The following is a 20230-nucleotide window of genomic DNA, read 5'->3' as shown; positions in this document are numbered from 1 at the left end:
TTATGTAGGAATATAGGTAGAGTTGATGATATACTGTACATTCAAGACAATATAACCAAAGGTTTCAAACTCTGGTTTTATGATATGAAAAGTTGACTCTGGTTATATTGAGGGATATTGTAAAAAATAAATAAATAAACAAACAAACAAACAAATAAATAAATACAGGCCATGTATATCTTTGTTTCTCTTCTCCCAGAAAGAATGTCAAAATCCCATAAATATGAAAGGCACTTTCCTTATCCAGCCTGTTGTTTTAGGACCCACTGCCATTGGCATTGAATGTATTATTATATATCTGTACCAGCCTGGTTTTTTTGTTTTTGTTTTTTGTTTGTTTGTTTGTTTTTTAGTGAGGCAATTGGGGTTAAGTGACTTGCCCAGGGTCACACAGCTAGTAAGTGTTAAGTGTCTGAGGCCAGATCTGAATTCAGGTACTCCTGACTCCAGGGCTGGTGCTCTATCCACTGCGCCACCTAGCTGCCCCCCAGCCTGGTTTTAATGAGATCTTTTCCTTTGTGTGGGGCCAAAATAGCTCTCACTAATAAGGAAAGGGAGAAGCATTTCTGTCCCAACAGAATGGGTAGGAATTTCTGGCAAAATGAGTCTGAGGTGCAAAAATTCTTGGCCAAACTTGTTGCTGTTTTATTTCTAGTGGAATGCTGGTATCTGTCCATTCTTCCTTTCCCTTTTTGGATTCTTGGATATTTAGGTGTGGATGGGGGTGTGTGTGTGTGTGTCTTTCAGACCCTTGTGAACCTTTGTAGTCGGTCACCGTGTAAAAATAAAGGCACCTGCACTCAGAGAAAAGCAGAGTCCCGATGTCTGTGTCCATCTGGATGGACTGGGGCTTATTGTGATGTGCCCAATGTCTCCTGTGAGGTGGCTGCATCCCACAGAGGTGAGTCCTGGCTTCTGGTAGGGGTGGAGGCGACTAATAAGGGTCGTCAGTACAAAGAGTGTGGCATGTCTAGTAGGAAGGAAGGATGGGAGAATGAGAGGCTAGATAATGGTGATAGAGATGGAGAAGGAGCAGTGTAAGAATAAGGGAACAAGGGGGCACCTAGGTGGTGCAGTGGATAAAGCACCAGCCCTGGGTTCAGGAGGATCTGAGTTCAAATCTGGCCTCAGACCCTTGACACTTACTAGCAATGTGACCCTGGGCAAGTCACCTAACCCTCATTGCCCCGCCCCCCAAAAGAATAAGGGGACAAGTCAAAAGGACAAAATAGGAATTAGAACAGCTAGAAGAGGAGGAAAGAAGTAGAAATCTCACAGTTGTCAGAGACTTCCAGCACCATGTGTGCCTACATAAGAATCCTTTGAACATCATCTCTGACAAAGGATCAAGAGGGGGAACCCAGAACCTTGTGATTTCCCAAGGCAGCCATTCCTTTTTCAGGCAACTGTATCTGTTCCCAAGTTCTTCCTTAGATAAATCTACCCCTTGGCAAGTTCCACCCATCGCTCCTAATTCTACCCACTGAGGCTTGGCAGAATAATTTTAATTTCTCTTCAAACATCTAAAAAGAGCGAGCTTTCATGTCCCTGCTAAGTCTTCCAAGCTAAACCTTGCACCTAATTCCTTGAGTGGACATTAATATGATGTGATCTTGAGACCCTTCACCAAGCTGGGCACTTTTCTTTGGACGTTCTCAGTGTCCTTCCTAAAATCTGGTGCCCACAAGTGAACACAGTAATCATTGTCTAGCCGAAGAAGGTCACGTGCTTTGGTAGCTTTCCCTCCTAGTTTTATATCATCTGAAAATTCAATGGATTCTTTCATCTAATTTATTGATACAGAGACCTTAATGGCCCAGATCCAAGGACAGATTCTCACAGCCCCGCACTAGAGGCTTTCCAAGCTACCTGCTCCTTGGGTTCACCCATTCAGCCAGAATAGAATCCGTTTAACTACTGTCTTCTAGCACACAGCTCTCCACCTGATCCCCCCAAAATAGCATGGGATGCTTTGTCAGATCAGATCGAGATGGGGGTAGACATGTGATTTCATTGTTTGAGGAAAAACCCTCTACTGATGCAGGTCTTCATTGGGTCTTTCTGACTCCAGAGGCCAACTTTCCATCTGGTATGTTATACTGCCCCTCAGTTAAACTTCTTTTTCCAAAGTCTAGGTGACCTGCATCCATTCATTCCCCTCACCTGTGAGTCTAGTGACCCTCCAAAAAAATTAAAGTGAGACTAGCCTGGCATGGGTTGTTTTTGGTGAAACCATGCTGCAGATGTTTTGTGACTACTGCTACCTTTTCCTTATGTTTTTATACCAACCCTTTGATAATACATTCTATGATTTTGCCATGAATAAATTAGACTTATTTCCCTAAAGTTTATAGACTTTGATCACTTCCCTCTTTGGAAAATTAGGATATTTGCCCTCTTCTAGTCTATCTATAGGACCTTGCCACTTTCCATGGTCTTTTAGATATCACTGACAGTGATTCACTTGTCAATCACATCTACTGGCTTTCTCATTACCTTTAGATGCAGTATATCTGTAGTATTTCATTAAAATCTTGGTTATTTGGGGCAACTAGGCAGGACAGTGAATAAAGCACCAGCCCTGTATTCAGGAGAATCTAAGTTCAAATGTGGCCTCAGACACTTGACACTTGCTAGCTGTGTGACCCTGGGCAAGTCACTTAATTCTCATTGCCCAGCAAAAACAAAAACAAAAAATAAAATAAAATTTTAAAATTAAAAAAAGAAAATCTTGGTTATTTATAAAGGCAGGACAGAATTAATAATCAGTAAAAACCAAGTAGAAGTCAGATATTAAATGAATCTGAAAATCTAGTGTATACCATTTCCCGGCTATCCGTGATTCCCATCATCTGAAATGATGTCTCTTTTCTTGCATCATAATTTTGTTACTTGAATTAGAGTTGTTTTTACTTTTGTCTTATTCCTATCTGCCAATGGAAACTGTCTTTTTTCATCTTCATATCCCTAATACCTAGCATTGTGCATTGCACATTTTAGGTATTTAATGATTGTTTACCAAGTTAAATTGATTTGGACTCCCTGTTTGCTTCTTTTCATAGTATCACATACATTAGAAGTATTAAAATTCCCATCTAAAATTTTGCTTAAGGACTACCTATTATGTATAGCATCCTTCCTCTGTATTTTTCTTGGTACCATTTTAAATGTCTTAGGACAGTGTTCCAGGAAGAACCCTGAACTTGGAGTCAGATGCTATAATTTTAAATCCCAGCCATATCGTTTACTACTCATATGGTCTTGGGCAAGTTACAACATCTCAGTTTCCCTTTGTCATCTGCAAAATTCCTCAAATAAACATTCTCATTTTGAACAATAGGGTGGTTGTAACGAAGCCACTTTATCAGCCATGCAACAGTATATAAATGTAAGTAGTGATACAACCATTTAACTCTCCTGGCACCATTTGTAGTGCATAAAAATTCCATGTCAGTAAGTACACATCTCTAAAATCTAGTTTTTCTCACCTAAATTGTTAGACACTGCTGCCTCATGTCCCTGGTGATGATGTTCAGCACACTATTTAGCTTGAAATGAGAATGAACTCTTCTGTTTTCATAGTTTGTCTTTAGCAGAAGATTAGACGGATGTGTGAGGTGGGAACTGAAGATGTTAATAAAATGGAATTTTTAGGCTGCTTTTGATAATTCACTGTTTTTGAGCCTGCCCTTGCCTCATGTCATAGACTTCTCTATGATGCAATTCTCCTTCTCTGTTTTTCCATAGGAGTGTCTGTTGATCACCTGTGTAAACACTCTGGGATCTGCATCGATGCTGGCAACACTCACCATTGCCAGTGCCCCCTGGGTTACACGGGCAGCTACTGTGAGGAACAGCTGGATGAATGTGCCTCCAATCCTTGCCAGCATGGAGCCACTTGCAAAGGTTATGTTGGAGGATATAGATGTGAGGTAGGCAAGACTCTCTTATGGGCTGCCTTCTGCTCAGGGTCAAAGGTTTACTTTAATAGTAGAGTTTGGAGTGTAACATCAAGATAGAATTTAGCATCATTTAGGTTTTGCAGAATATGTTGATAATTTGTTTTATTTATTCTATCTTCCCATGAATCATTAATAGTTACTAGCCTGTAAGGTTCATTAGGGCAGGAATTATGTCTTACCTAAATTTTGCATTTTCCCCACTGCCTAGCAAAGTCCTCTACATAGATTAAGTGCTTAGTTCTTATTGATTTGGATCAACCTCTGGAAGCCACTCCATTGGTACCTGTTTCTACCACCTCCAGTGCCAACATGATCCCAGAGAAGATACTACAATTTCAGTCCAAAGCCAAGTCTCTATTCTTGGTAGTGTTCGATAGATCCCTAGGGTCTTCTTGGATATCTATCTGGGAACATCCTACTGCTAGCCACCTCCACTAAGGAATATCTGCTCCCCACCTCCCACCTCCCATTTTCAGTTTGTTTCCCCCCATCCTTAAGAAAACCTTCCCTAGGTCCTACCATCTCCCCTAGGTATCATTCAATATCTCTTTCCCCCTTTTCAGTGAAATTCTTTGAAAAATCCCATCTACATTCATTGCCTCTTCCTTCTCCATCATAAATTCTTGTTGAATGATTAAATTGAGTCAAATTATTAAAACCGAGGACACTTGATCTCTTTGTTAATTTATCCGTTTTTCAAGGATAGAGTTAAATGCCAACAAAGGCTTGGACCATGTCTGAACAGTGGATTAGTGAAAGTGTACCAAGTTTCTCAGCTAATGGTCCTATAACCCATTAGTGATCTGTTTTCCCCCCTGCTAACAGTGTATACCAGGGTACCAGGGTGTCAACTGTGAATATGAGGTGGATGAATGTCAGTACCAGCCGTGCCAGAATGGAGGGACGTGCATTGACCTCGTGAACCATTTCAAGTGTTCCTGCCCACCAGGCACTCGAGGTATGTATGATGTGAAATAGACTTCTCCAGAGGAAGCGTCAGCCCCACCATTTCTCCACTTCTGGGGAGCTCTGCTGTGACTTTTAGCAACACCTTTTTTTTTTAGTTGACTTAGGAACCAGGGGAAGGGGACCTCTCCTAAATTCACTTAGTATAGAATGGAAAACATTAAAGAATTCTATAAATTCCATAATGTAGCCAGCTTGGACCCAAGCATGAATGTTCATGGACAAGACCTGGGTTCTATGGATGCTCTGCTCACTGCTTTATTTTACTTTGTTTTATCTTGGGTCAGATCATTTTTGTTGAGAGTACTTTGAAGTCAGCCTGCTTTTACAAATCACAAGAATATTTGCTCTGATCAGCCTATTAAAAGAAGTGTAAGAGAGCAGGCAGTTTATTTGTTTGGGTGACCAAAGAAAACAGGTCAGGAAGAATGTCATGTACCCCAACACAACCCTCTGAAGTAGGACATTTTGATCACTGTCCTCTCGGAAATTTCTTGTTTTGATTTTGGGGGCAGATTAAAGCATATTCATATGCTAATCTGCCCTACTTTATGGGTCTAGCGAGGAATGAGGTAAGAGGAGAAAATGTAAGGGAGGTGGCATAATGACTCCTGAAATGTTTCCCTACATCAAAGATTCTGAGTTGGAAGGGACATTAGAGGCCTTTCAGGCTGGCCTGTTTGTACAGAAAGCCCCTCTGCACCACACCCAATGAGTGGTCATTCTAATGAGGAGGAACCCACTGCTTTGGGAGGCATCCCATCCCATTTTTAGATGTTAGGAAGAATTTTTTTTCCCTGATATTAAGCCTAAAATGACTTCTTTTCAGGGTCCACCCACCGTTCCTGGTTTTACCCCCTTAGTTAAGAACAAATTTATAGAGCACCGGCCCTGGAGTCAGGAGGACTTGAGTTCAAATCCAGCCTCAGACACTTAACACTTACTAGCTGTGTGACCCTGGGCAAGTCACTTAACCCCAATTGCCTCACCAAAAAAAACCCCAAAAACCAAAAAACCAAACCAAATTTAATCCCTCATCCACATGTCTTCAGACATTTGAAGAGAATCTTCATGTCCCTTCTAAGTTTTCTCCAGGCCAGATATCTGCTGCTACAGATCTCTTCCTTTTTCAGCTGGTTCTCGTATGCCATGTTGCTAGGGCCTCTGGATGTTCTAGCCTTCATCTACTGGATGCTGTTCACCTAGTTAGGGTCCTTCCCCCAGGGTGAACCACAATGCCTCAGGTGTGTTCTGACCAGGCCAGAAGGAAGTGAGGCTGGCTCTCTGGTTCCTTCATATAATCTAGAGTTGAGGTCACTTTTTCTGACTGTTATATCCCACTGTCAATTTATATTGAGTTTGTAATTCATCAAAATAGCTAGCAATGTCTCCGCTATCTTGTCCTTAGGGAGTTGCTTTTGGAACCCATGCATAGAACTTTGTATATCTTTACTGAGTGTCATCCTCTGAGAATTGACCCATTATTCTAGTCTAGTGGTTCTCAAACTTTTTGACCTCTGGACTCCCTTTACACTCTTTTTGTTTTTGTTTTTGTTTTGTTTTGTTTTGTTTTTTAGTGAGGCAGTTGGGGCTAAGTGACTTGCCCAGGGTCACACATCTAGTAAGCGTTAAGTGTCTGAGGCCGGATTTGAACTCAGGTATTCCTGACTCCAGGGCCAGTGCCTCTATCCACTGCACCACCTACCTGCCCCCCCCCACTTTACACTCTTAAAAATTACTGAGGACCCCAAAGAGCTTTTGTTGTACTATTGAGATTCACCATATTAGAAATTAAAATAAAAAAAGAAATGAAAATGCCTTAGCATTATTATGAAAATAATTTTGACCTCACAGAGCCCAGAACGGGTCTCAGGGATTCCATGTGGTCTCCTAACCACACTTTGAAAACTTTTCTATCGCCGTCTCTCTGAATCCTGCCTCTGGCATCCAGCATATGAACTGTCCTTCTCAGTTTTGTGTCATGTACAGATTTGACAAGCGTACTGTGTATATATGTGCATGTGTGTGTTTATGTTTGGATATTCATCCAAAAGAATGATAAAATCGTTGAACATCCTAGAACCAAGCTAAAACTAATCATGGACCCTACTAAAGACTGGCTTTCAGGTTAGCATCACCCATTCCTGACTACTGTTGGGATCCTGATATTTGAAAAAGGGGGCGACTTGATCTGTGTCAGTCTAGAATCTGAGGGGTGGTCTTTCTTCATCAATAGCTTTTGGTCCAGTATAAGGAAAGACTTTGCTCTCTGAGCTGTTGCCTCGTGAAGTGGAGAGTTCTTAACCTCGGCTGTCCTGGGGACTGTGTAATTTTTTTCTCCTTTTGGTGATTGTTTCTCTGTCTTCGAAGAGGGATGATAATCCCTGCAAAGAACACATGCTTAGCAACTTGGAGCCTTGAAAAATGAAGGTCCTATCCACAGATAAGGTGATCTTATTTAAAGACTAGTCTCTAGTATAAGGGCTTTTTACATACAGTCGGTTTTCAGTAATGTCATAGTCAGGGTGATGGTAATGACAAAACTTAGGAACATCCAGGTCTTTAGATTTCATTTTCTTTAGATTTCATTTCTCCTAAGCCTTGAGTGCCCTGTCTCTAATTGGTGGCATCTGGGAAGAGTGAAACTTTTGTTCCCTCCAACTTAATCTTGTCCAAATGATTCACCTCTCCTCACCATTTAATTTCCAAGAGTGTGTTTGCTACTTAACCACACAACCACAATACTTACAGTTAAACAAACCAAAAAATGCCTGCTGGGTGTAGCATGGAGATGATTTTAATTGATCCTGATGGCCTCCAAATGGTTTAAGCCTAGGGGAACAAGTCATGGTACCTCTAGATGACCCTTGAGACAATGGCTAATAGTGGACCACCATCCCCTACTCCTTTCTTTCCTTCTCTCTTCCCTTTGTTGTCTTTCCTATTTCTTCTTCTTTCTTTCCAGTCCTTTCTCCCTCTGTTCTTGGGGCCTGCTTGTGGTTTAGTGGAAAGAACAATGAATTGTGACTAAGGAGACCCCTGTTTTTGTTCCTGCCCTGCCATTCACTGGTCGTGTGACTAGGTGAGTCACTGAACCTCCTTGCCTTCTAAGGGCTCTGTAAATGAGGTGATCTTGAAGGTCTGTTCAAACACTCAAGTACTTCATTCCATTTTCTCCTCCTCCTTCCCCCTGTTTCTTTTGTGCTGTCTCTGCTTTGGCTCGCTCATAGATCCCATGAGAATTGTTCTTCTGTAAGGTGGTGATGGGTAGCCACGGCTAAGCAGGTTACTAATCCCTGACCTAAAAGATCCCCCCAGGGATTGAGTTATGACATCTGATAAGCTCTAAAAGAGTCCAAAGAAGAGCTGATCCTTTGCTCAAAAACAGCACTCAGTTTAGTCACTCTGCTCATGTTTGATGTTCTCTCTCTCTCTCTGTCTTCCAGGCCCACGGTGTGAAGAGAACATTGATGACTGTGCCCCAGATGCAGGAGGCCCCCACTGCCTCAACGGTGGGCAGTGCGTGGATAAGATTGGGGGCTACACGTGCCGTTGCCTTCCTGGCTTTGCTGGTGAGCGTTGTGAAGGGGACATCAACGAGTGTCTCTCCAACCCCTGCAATTCTGAAGGTAGCCTGGACTGCATCCAGCTCATCAATAACTACTCCTGCATCTGCCGAACTACCTTCACTGGTGAGTGGGGCCTTGTGGCTCTCCCCTTCACACCTGCTGATTCCATGGAGCTCACTGGGACCTGCAGGAATATGCCAGCTTGTACCTCCCTCTCAGGGAGATGGCTGGTCTCCCACCTAGACATTATGAGAGGGACAAGCCCAGAGCCCGAGTGGACTTTGTAGGCATTTTCCCCAGAGGTGGTTTGGTCAAGAGACTGTGTGATAACTGTCATACATCATTCATTGCCACTAGTCTTTTTGAAAGGATAGTGCACACTCATTGCTTCCACCTCCACCACTCCACTGAAATGATTCTCCCCCCCCACCCTTGTTTAATATTGTATTTTTCCCCAATTACATGTAAAAACAATTTTAACATTTGTTTTTTAAAATTTGGGGGTTCCGAGTTCTCACTTTTTCTTCCTCCTCTCACCCCTCATTGAGAAGGTTATACATGTGTAGTCATGCAAACCATATGAAATGATTCTCTTGAAGGCCATTAATTATAGATCTGAGAGATTATACCCAAACTCAAACAGAAATCCTTTTTACAATATCTCTGACAAGTGGACATCTAGGCTAGGCTTGAAAACCTCTGGGGGTGCAGCTAAGGTGGCACAGTGGATAAAGCATTGGCCCTGGATTCAGGAGGACCTAAGTTCAAATCTGGCCTCAGACACTTGACACTTACTAGCTGTGTGACCTTGGGCAAGTCACTTAACCTTCATTGCCCCAACAAAAAAAACCAACAAAGAAAAAAGAAAACCTCGAGGGTTGGAGGTGCCTCTTCTATTTAAGGGTATTTATGACATGACATGACATGAGCTCTTCCTACTCTTTTGATCCATCTTTCTTGGTTACCTTCCTTGGATTCTTTCATTCCTTAAATTCTGTCAGTTTTCCTTGAGGTTCTATATTTGACTCTTCTTTTGCTAGTCTCTCTCTTTTTAAAGTGATCTCAAAAAAAAAAAATAAAGTGATCTCATTCTTTATTTTTTGGGGGGTGGGGCAATGAGGGTTAAGTGACTTGCCCAGGGTCACACAGCTAGTAAGTGTCAAGTGTCCGAGGCTGGATTTGAACTCAGGTCCTCCTGAATCCAGGGCTGGTGCTTTATCTACTGTGCCACCTAGGTGCCCCAATCTCATTCTTTCTTACAGCTTCAATGATTATGACCCTTGAAGCTAGAGAAGGAGACAGTGGTTATGTAGTCAGAAAGACCTGGCTTTATATCCAGCCTTTGACACTCGCTACCTACATGCTACTAAGCCCACAGCTAAATCACTCAGAACCTGTTTCCTCATCTATAACATCTGTAGCACCTACCCCTCAGTATTGTTGCAAACCCTAACGTGCCGAGCTACTATATAAATGTTAGCCATTATCATGATCATTGGTTTTATTGACATCTCTGAGCCCAGACTCCCTTCCTGAGCTCCTGACTACCGTTTCAGCTGCCCACTGGTTATCTCTACATGGTATCTTAGATTCTGCACATCTTAAAATTGAACTCATCATCTTGTCCCCTAAACCTGTTGCTCTTTCCTGTTAGCTGTGCTTTTAGGAAAACTAGAAGTAACAGTTGTCCCCTTTGGACCAGTGCTGCTAAATTCTGTAGATCCTTCTTGTTCAACATCTGTCTTGTCCTTTCCGTTCCCTCTGCCCCTACACTAATTCTCTTTCTCATAGGTCACTGGAATTATAAGGGGAGGCTCTTTAGCCTTTTCCTGCTCTGGTCTGTTCCACTCCAATATGGCTGGAGTGTCTTTCAAAAGCACAGGTCTGATAAAGTCTTTCTCCTACAAAGAAGTCTTCCTTTCCTTCCCATTGCCCACAGAAGGAAGTCAGGATACCTTCTTGTGGCATTTAAGGATCTCAGCCTACCTACCTCTCCAACCTTATCTTCTACTGCTACCCCACATGGACCCCAGGCTTCAGGCAAACCGAGTTAACCAGTATTCTGGAATCATACTCTATGCTCACCTGCCTCTGAGGTCTCTTTTCTCCTTTGCTGTGGCTGAAATGCCCTTCCCCCAGATTTCCAGCTCCATTTGGGAGCTGATGACTGATTGCTAAGGGGCTAGTGGTGCAAGAAAGCCAGCAGAGGGCAACCTTGTCACATGGAATCACATTAGCTGTTCAAGTCCACAAAACATTACTCATTCCCTGTGTGTACAAGGATGAAAATGATGCGGTTCCTATCTTCGAGGAGCCCATAGAATACTAGGAGACAGACAACATGTATTCTGATAAGAGAGATAAGATAAGTCTGTAGGGTATTAGTCAGTACAGGAAGAGATGATTTACTAAATGATTCCCTGCAACCCAAGAGTTGATGATGTGTCTTATTCATTGGACAGAGAGAACCATTCCTTGCTCTCTTTCCTGACCCTTTCTCCCTGGCCCTGAGCCATTACTCTTTGCTGTATGGTTTCATGTTGTCTCCCTCTTCCTACGGCTTCACCTGCCTTCCTTCTCTTCCCCTCCCCTGCACTCTGCAGCTCTGTAACCTTTGTACTGCCCCGCCCTTTGCCAGGAGATGTCAGGGCAGTTGGAAGGTACCCTTCGAGGTCCAGTCTTTGCCTTCCAGGCCGACATTCTGAGACATTCTTTGCTTTCCAGGCCGACACTGTGAGACCTTCCTGGATGTCTGTCCCCAGATGCCGTGTCTGAATGGAGGGGTTTGTGCTGTTGCCAGCAACACACCCAGTGGCTTCATCTGCCATTGCCCTCCGGTAAGTGCTTTGTGACTTACAGCTCCTCTCCTGACTCTCCTCATATGACATCACCTAATAATTACTTAGATGAATTTCTGACACCGTGAGTCTCCCCGTAGCACCTGTGTTGTACTAGAGATTTCTTACCTCTGCTAAAGGCAGCAGCCTCAGTAGAGATTGTAAAGGACCAGCAAAGATCAGGGTCAAACCTTATGAATCTGAGCTTGAGTCACCTAGAACACAGATGGTTGAGATTCTTTAGAGACTCTTAAGAGACTGCTGGGTGCCCCAGAACTCCTCAGAGTGATTTCTTTCTCCTCTTAGTAACTCCAAATATTTACATGGTAATTAGAAATGGGGACCTGGACTTGTGGGGGATAGGGGTTGAGGGGATGCTATATCACCATAGGAGCACCATGGGGCTTAGAGCTGGATGGTTCCTTTGAAGATGTTTAACCCAACCCCCTTATTTTATAGCTGAGTCAACTGGGGCTCACTTGGAGGGCTAGTGGCTTGAATTGTAAACCAGAATCAGACTCAGAGTTGGAAGAGAACTCAGTGGCTAACCGCTCTAGCTCACACCGCCCCCCGCCAATATTCTTTATTCAATATTTCTGACAAGTCATCAGTCCTACAACCTTTGCTTGATCTGCGGGGAGAGGTAACCCACTACCTCTTTCAGTGGCCCATCCCTACGTTGGCACTGCTCTGGTTGGGAGGAATCTTTCCTTACAAAAGCAGCTCGGCTCCTGTTGCAAGGTGGTGTTGTCCTTGTGTCTCTTGAGGTCTGCCGACTTACCTTCCTCTGGGTTAGCATTGTTCCTGATGAAGGCGTCTGTGGCGTGGGTTTTTCAGCCACAGCATAAGGTGAACAGACCTTGTTCCTGAATAATGGTTTGGGAGGTTGCCCTGCCACCCGCGGTATATGTTGAGAAAGGTCTGTGCCCAGCAGAGATGGAGCGACAGACCTTGCTGCGGCTTCTTCCTTCCTCTTCTCTTGGCCTTCATCTTCTGTTTCTCTCCAGGGCTTCTCAGGAGCAAGATGCCAGAGTACCTGCGGCCACATGAAGTGTAAGAAAGGGGAACAGTGTGTGCACACTACCTTGGGGCCGCGCTGCTTCTGCCCCCGGCCCGAGGACTGTGAGACGGGATGTGCCAGCAGCCCGTGCCAGCATGGCGGCAGCTGTTCCCCTCAGAGGAAGCCACCTTATTACACTTGCCAGTGCCCCTCCTCGTTCTGGGGCAGTCACTGTGAGTTCTCCACGGGCCCCACCAACAGCCCCCCACCCACCTGCCTGAGCCAGCACTGTGCGGAGAAGGCGCGAGATGGCATCTGTGATGAAGACTGCAACAGTCACGCCTGTCAGTGGGATGGGGGCGACTGTTCACTCACCATGGAGGACCCCTGGGCCAACTGCTCCTCCCCGCTGCCCTGCTGGGATTACATCAACCATCAGTGTGATGAGCTGTGCAACACGGCCGAGTGCCTGTTCGACAACTTCGAGTGCCAAGGAAGCAGCAAGACGTGCAAGTAAGGGCCCCGTGGGGGTCCTGGGAAGCCCCGCAGCAGCTCTGTCACTAACATACGCCGGTCTCTCTCCCTTCTGCTCCTAACCGCTCCGGCGCTTCAGCCCAAGCTGCCTCTGCTTTGTAGACCTCCCCTGCCTGCCGGGGTCGTGCCCGCTCACACCACCCTCCCTTGCTGACAGAGGCCCAGGGACGCTCATCCATCTGCACACTCACCCCCTCTCTCTCTCTGCCTCTGCCTGTCTCTGCCTTCTCACTTGCTGCTCTCCTGACCTCCTGGGAGAGATAATTTTTGGAAGTGGTGTAACCCTGCTCCTAGGCGGCCTTCTACGCTAACCTGCCTACAGGATGGATGGAAAGGTCTGTACTCCTCTCTCCTCCCCTTCCTCTCTTTCCCGTTTGCCCACCTCTGGTTCCTCCCATTGAGATCCATTAGGAGGTTCTAGTCAGAACTAGACAAAAGCTCACCTTGGCGACATGCAAGGGATCCGTGGTGTGGAAAGCGTCACATGCTACCCCAAATTATTTCTGTTTCCCAAGCTGAATTATTTACCTTCTAATTAATAATTTAAGTAAATACCAATTATTTATTGATTTAATTTAGTTATTTATTTAATAATATTTATTTAGTTATTTATTTAATTTAGTTATTTATTTAATAATTTAGTTATTTATTTAATAATATTTATTTCCTTCTAGTTCACTCAGTAGTTAGGCAGCAAAGAATAGAAACCCTTCGATGCCACAGTTATAAACCATTACGTTATACCTTTCAAAGTGCTTCTAAAACCACACCTAATTTGATTTTTTTACAACCCCGTGGTATTAGGTTAGAGCAGCCGGTGTCTTGTCAAGGGGGTAGACACAAGCAGAGGGGCAAGATGACTTGCTCCCCTAGACAAAGCTACTTTGTGGCAGAGGCAAAAATCAGATGCTCTTGCCCTCTGATCCCTTATGCAGTGTTCTCCCCACCGCATCTGGCAAGTAATGCCAGACTCAGGCCTGGCACTCTCCAAAAGTCTCTTGGTTCAGGGGCCAGCACTCACTGCACATGGTAGTCCTGGTTTCTGACATGATGGGGATTGGGACCTCCAGCTGGTCCACATTCAGCTCTGGGAAATAAATGATTACCAACTCTTGATTGTTCAGAGTGATTATCCAAGCCTTGTTCTCCCTTCCTACCTTTAGACTGTTTCTGACATTATTATCCCATCAGAGAGAAATGGAAATGCAAATTGGGGAAAGTTAAACCAGCTGATTTTTGGTCCCCCACCTTTTTTTTTTTTTTTTGCTCTATCCAAAGATCTTTGGGGGAAAGAGGTTGAGACTTGAAAATGAAATTGGAGGGGGCAGCTAGGTGGCGCAGTGGATAAAGCACCAGCCCTGGAGTCAGGAGGACCTGACTTCAAATTCGGCCTCAGATACTTAACACTTACTTACTAGCTGCGTGACCCTGGGCAAGTCACTTAACCCTCATTGCCTGCCCCCCCCCCCAATAAAAAGAAAAGAAAAAGTATATAAAAAAAGAAAGTGAATTTAGAGGCTTTGAATTATACCATGGATGAGCAAGCACTGGTTTGCTTCTAAACTAGAAGTATGTAGTAGAAGGGTTTGCTGATTACTCAAAGATATTTAATACTGAGGGTTATTTCATATGGGTTAATACATAGCACCCTAAGGTAGGAACTGGGAGTTGAGACCTCACCATTCATTCTGCTTCCTTTCATTCAATATGTATTGATTGAATATCTGTTCTGTGTGCCACTCTGTGCTAGATACAGATACTGGGATTTTAAAAAAAAATGTGAAATTCAGGGGGCAGCAAGGTGGCACAATGGATAAAGCACCGAACCTGGATTCAGGATTTCAGGGTGGTCTGAGACACTTACTAGCTGTATGACCCTGGGCAAGTCACTTAACCTTCACTGGCCCGCAAAAAATAAAAATAAAAAATGTAAATTCTTCAGGCTCACAGTCTTGTTGAGAAGGAGTTACTGAAGAAGCCTTTCAGTAGTAATCCAGAACAATATATTAATTGCTGAAACTAGCATATTATGTTAGTCATGATAAATGGTGCGGGACAAGAAGTGTTATGGGAGATGAAAGGAAGGAGAATTCGGCAGGAACTGGAATGGGTAAGGAAGGCTTTTAAAGGAAGAAATGGGACTTGAGCTAGCCCTCCAAAATGGGTAAGTGAATGGGTGGTAGTTTTGGTAAAAAGACAGACAATTGTGTCTCCTACTAAGCCTTTGTCTTCTCTCTTTCCTCTCCCTGCCCACCTCTTCCCTAGATATGACAAATACTGTGCCGACCACTTCAATGACAATCATTGCGACCAAGGATGTAACAGTGAGGAGTGTGACTGGGATGGGCTGGACTGTGCCACCGATCAGCCTGAGAACCTTGCCGAGGGCACCCTGGTCATCGTGGTGTTGCTTCCCCCCGAGCAGCTGCTGCAGGATGCCCGAAGCTTCCTGCGGTCACTGGGCACTCTGCTTCACACCAACCTGCGCATCAAACGGGACTCTCAGGGGGCCCTCATGGTGTACCCCTATTATGGCGAGAAGACGCTGGTGACCAAAAAGTCAACAATAAGCCGGAGATCCCTCCCTGATGAGCAGGATCGAGAAGTGGCAGGGTAGGCTGATGACTGAATCTAAGAGAATTTATCACCATTAGCATCATTAGCATGAAAACATATGAAAACATAGAGATCTACTTGAAGTACAACTTTCGAGGAAAACATAGTTAACTCATTCCACAAGCTGACAACACATATATGTTGTATCTGAAACAGACTATTTATTTAGAGCAGCATCTGCCATCTCTGGCTGACAGATATAGGGTCTTGTAACTGGAGTTTCTGTGACTGAGTCATAGCTTGTGTGGCATGATTTGAATACACAAAGACAGTCAGTTCATATTCCCCACCCCTGTCTGCAAAGGCTGCCGTGGGTACCTAAAATTCCTTCCTAGGTATCCTTTAACATGAAAGTGCCCCAAGAATAGAGTAATTAATTTATCAGTGGCACATCTCAGTCTGAATTAGCTTATGTGATGCCTGTCTTTCGTGACTACTAACTGAAATCAGTACTGGAAGGGAATGAAGAAGGAGAAGTGTTTTGAGCATGGGACAGTTTGGAGAGGGGTGCTGTCTATTTAGTAGCACCAAGAATGTTGTTGAGGATGAAGGAATGAGGGGCTGAGGTGCAGACAACAAGCTTAGAGCCAACAGGCTGGCCCTCCATTGGGCAGGAGCTGGGGACTCAGGTGCTTAGGGGCAGGGGGCCCAGTGCCTAAGCTCTTTCTGAAAGCAACACCTAGAAGTGAATAGAGTGGCAACAGACCCACAGAAAACAGGGCTTATTCATCCTTTTGTGATGTGATGATCACCAGACTTGGGTCTCCTTCACTTAGCTCAGGCTGACCCCTGCTCTCATCCCCTATTCTGTCTTACAGTTCCAGAGTATTCCTAGAAATTGACAACCGCCAGTGTGTCCAGGCTTCAGACCAATGCTTCAAAAACACTGATGCTGCTGCTGCCCTCCTGGCCTCTCATGCTATCCAGGGCACCCTCTCCTATCCTCTTGTGTCTGTCTTGAGTGAGTGGCATGAGCACCAACTGGGTGGAAAGGGGAGTGTGGAACAGGATGAGGCTAGAAGGGGGAGGCTCATCACTGCAGAGGGGAAGGGAATATGCATACCTTGGACATGGTTGGGAGGCTGCAGTGTACCCAGCAGTCAGCCTGGCTAATCTGTTGGTCCCACTGGACTTTCAGGTGAGTCTCAGGATTCCAAGCCAAACCAGCTTCTCTACCTGTTGGCTGTGGCCTTAGTCATCCTCCTCTTGGTAGTCCTCCTGGGAGTGATCATGGCAAAACGCAAGCGTAAGCATGGCTCTCTCTGGTTGCCAGAAGGCTTCATCTTACGGCGGGATTCCAACAACCATAAGCGTCGGGAGCCAGTTGGACAAGATGCTGTGGGACTGAAGTAAGAGATTTCCCCTCCTAAAACTCTTCATGGTGCCGAGTAGTGAGAAAGCCCAAACTAGACCTTGGTAACTTCCAGGCTTTGTCAAGTTCTTGGCTCTACCGATTAGATCACACGGGCTTGGCTATTCAAACAGACTTGTCCTATAGCCACAATCACTGTCTGGGTATATTGAATCACTATAGTTAAATCTGTAATTTAACCTCCTCCATTTTTTTTCCTTTCTTTAAAAACAACAACAAATCTTGTCACATTAGAAACCTGTCAGTCCAAGTTTCAGAGGGTAACTTAATTGACTCCAGCACCAATGAACACTGGGCAGATGATGGTGCACCCCAACCAAAGAGAAGCAAGGTAACACAATCGTGGAGCAGTAGCTACCCTGTTGTCCCATTCCAGCTAGACTTATTGGGATGCCCCACGCCTACAGTAGCAGGATGTTCTGGTGTGCATAATGGGGGTGAGGGAAGGAAAATGGTCTTCTATTGGGTGCCCAGGGAGTGTCTTGCCGAGGTAGTAGTGACAGGGTGAGAGTTCAGCTGTCATGCTTCAGAAAGAAGTCTGACAGGATCCCTGGCTCCCATACCCCCTCTGGCCACAAAGTTAAACTCACTGGGTAAATAGCTAGTTCCATCTTGGCTTCATTCCCCAATTGTCTTCTTTTAAAAAGTAGAGGAAGAGGGGGTGGTTGGGTGGTGCAATGGATAAAGCACTGGCCCTGGATTCTGGAGGACCTGAGTTCAAATCCAGCTTCAGACACTTGACACTTACTAGCTGTGTGACCCTGGGCAAGTCACTTAACCCTCATTGCCCCACCCAAAAAAAAAGTAGAGGAAGAATACTAAGAAGCTTAGTTTGGATACTATGTGTCTTGAGGCAAGGACCCAAAGAAGGAGGAGCTGGAGTGGGTTGTGACTACTCTGGGAGAAAAGGGACTTTAAGCTGCCTATGGAGAGGGGCTTAGTAGAGACATAGGGAATTCCAGATCCTAATTTCTTACTTATGCTCACTGGTGACGGGTGTCATCTCTTTCTCTCTAGGCAGAAGATCAGGCTTTACTTTCAGAAGAAGATGACCCAATAGATCGACGCCAGTGGACACAGCAGCACCTTGAAGCTGCAGATATTCGAAGGACACCATCCCCAGCACTCACCCCACCTCAAGCTGAGCAGGGGGTGGATGGGCTGGATGTGAACGTCAGAGGACCAGGTTGGTGCCCTGAGGTCTCTTGTTCTGCTCCAGGCGATGCTTCCTCTTAGTTATGCTCCCCCTATGGAAACAGCTATGGAAAATGTACATCAGACAGTGTGGGCCAACACACAGCAATCCAAGAAAGAGGGGACAGATGTCCATGACTTCAACTAGGGCGTATTTAGATAGAAAAGGATCCAAACCTTGAAACACACACCGGGGACCTGAAGAATATTGTGTGTTTGGTGGGGGGATGGGGAGGAGGAAGGGACAGAGATAGGAAATACCTCATCTTAGAACTGAGTAGGATAAGGAAATTAAGACCAAAGGAAGAGGAAGCTGGCATCCGCTTGAGTTTAGGCAATTCGGAGATCTGTTGTGTCAGAGTTGGATTTTTTAATTCTGTGTATGTGTCGTTTTACCATTAGTATTTAGAAGCTTTGATAGGAATGTCAGTTCTTTTGTACCGGACCATTTTGATTAGTAACTTCAACTTTGTCTTTCCCATAGAAGAGCTGGACTAGGTATGCATACTTATATCCCTGTCGTTACTTCCCAAGAAAGCACCTTACACAAAAGTACTAGGCGAGTGTTAAAATTGTGCTGACGGTTTAGTGTGAATGGTCTGGAGACCTTCTTTTCCCAAAGTAGAATTCAGGCCCCAAAGCATCAAGCTGCAGCTTGGTGAACCTGACTATAGTCTTCCACCCCCTTCACAATATGTCTCTGAATTCCCGCCCCACCCCCAGATGGCTGTACACCGTTGATGCTGGCTTCCCTTCGGGGAGGCAGCTCTGACTTGAGCGAAGATGATGAAGAAGCAGATGACTCTTCAGCCAACATCATCACAGACCTGGTTTATCAGGGGGCCAGTCTACAGGCCCAGACCGATCGGACAGGGGAGATGGCTCTGCACCTTGCAGCTCGGTACTCCAGGGCGGATGCTGCCAAGCGACTCCTTGATGCGGGCGCAGATGCCAATGCCCAGGACAACATGGGGCGGTGTCCCCTTCATGCCGCAGTGGCCGCTGATGCCCAAGGTGTCTTCCAGGTAAAGCATCTGGGAGAAAAGGATCAGACTGGGGGGCAGCTAGTTGGCACAGTGGATAAAGCACCTGCCTTAGATTCAGGAGGTCCTGAGTTCAAATCTGGCCTCAGACACTTGACACTTACTAGCTCTGTGACCTTGGGCAAGTCACTTAACCCTCATTGCCCCCCCCAAAAAAGAAAAGGATCAGACTAAGCCTAAGAACACCTTCCAGTCTTGTAACTCTTTACACTTTTCAGAGCCCCATGTAATAGCTTCTCTGTGAGAAAGGTAGAAGCAGATAGTTTCTCCATTTTCTGTATAAAGATGCTGAGGCACAAGAGAGGCGTATGAAGTCTACAGCGTCACATATTGTTGTAGTTTACGTGTGTCTGACTCTTCATGACCCCATTTGGGGTTTTCTTGGGAAAGATACTAGAGTGATTTGCCACGTCCTTCTCCAGCTCATTTGACAGATGAGGAAATGGAAGCAAACACTTAAGTGATTTGCCCAAGGTCACATAGCCAGTAAGTGTCTGAGGCCAGGTTTGAACTCAGAAAGGTGAGTCTTCCCAACTCAGGCACTGTGCCGCTGTACCTTACATATTATTATTAAAGCTCAAAGGCCCTGAGGGACCCTATAATCCAACTCTTGCAAGTCCAGAGAAGTTGTCTTTGTTTTGCCCAGAACTACAGACAGTAAATGGTGGAGGCAGGATTTGAACCTGGTGCCAAATCCTGTGCTCTCTCTGCGATACCGTACTGGCGGTTCATTGTCCAGCTGCATTATTCCGCCTCCACTCAATGACCTTGACCTTGTCCCCTCCCAGATTTTGATCCGTAACCGTGTGACGGACCTGGATGCTCGGATGCACGATGGGACAACGCCCCTGATCCTGGCTGCCCGCCTGGCTGTAGAAGGGATGGTGGCCGAGCTGATCAACTGCCAAGCAGATATTAATGCAGTGGATGACCACGGTAACGTCGAGTGGGGAGAAGTGACCACTGTTGGAGGGGACGCTGCTGCCTTGTCATTAATGAGAACCTTTGGGTGTAGACTGAAAAATGCCCCTGAATTGCTTAGGAAGGATTGGGGGCTGGCCTGGCAAAGAGGGCTAGAGATTCACAGCGTGTCTTCGAGACATTCTTCGTGTATCTTTGTAGCATATTCTGAGGAAG

The 20230-nt window shown here is 45.2% G+C and overlaps 1 protein-coding gene across 1 annotated transcript in view; it reads left to right on the top strand.

Moving 5' to 3' along the window:
- The window catches only part of NOTCH2 (notch receptor 2), a 176283-nt gene that overhangs the window by 149110 nt on the left and 6943 nt on the right, over positions 1-20230 (top strand). Inside the window, exons 20-32 of the mRNA XM_044001826.1 lie at positions 748-901; positions 3748-3932; positions 4788-4920; positions 8375-8620; positions 11222-11334; positions 12342-12847; positions 15134-15481; positions 16303-16445; positions 16623-16833; positions 17091-17187; positions 17874-18042; positions 18774-19075; positions 19882-20029. Of these exons, the coding sequence (XP_043857761.1) occupies positions 748-901; positions 3748-3932; positions 4788-4920; positions 8375-8620; positions 11222-11334; positions 12342-12847; positions 15134-15481; positions 16303-16445; positions 16623-16833; positions 17091-17187; positions 17874-18042; positions 18774-19075; positions 19882-20029 (2755 nt within the window). The remainder of the gene's footprint in view (positions 1-747; positions 902-3747; positions 3933-4787; positions 4921-8374; positions 8621-11221; positions 11335-12341; positions 12848-15133; positions 15482-16302; positions 16446-16622; positions 16834-17090; positions 17188-17873; positions 18043-18773; positions 19076-19881; positions 20030-20230) is intronic.

The sequence above is a fragment of the Dromiciops gliroides genome, chromosome 4, assembly GCF_019393635.1.
Source record: "Dromiciops gliroides isolate mDroGli1 chromosome 4, mDroGli1.pri, whole genome shotgun sequence".
Taxonomy (NCBI): domain Eukaryota; kingdom Metazoa; phylum Chordata; class Mammalia; order Microbiotheria; family Microbiotheriidae; genus Dromiciops; species Dromiciops gliroides.
Note: the sequence above shows the minus strand (reverse complement) of the source record. Positions and strands in the feature narration are given on the sequence as shown.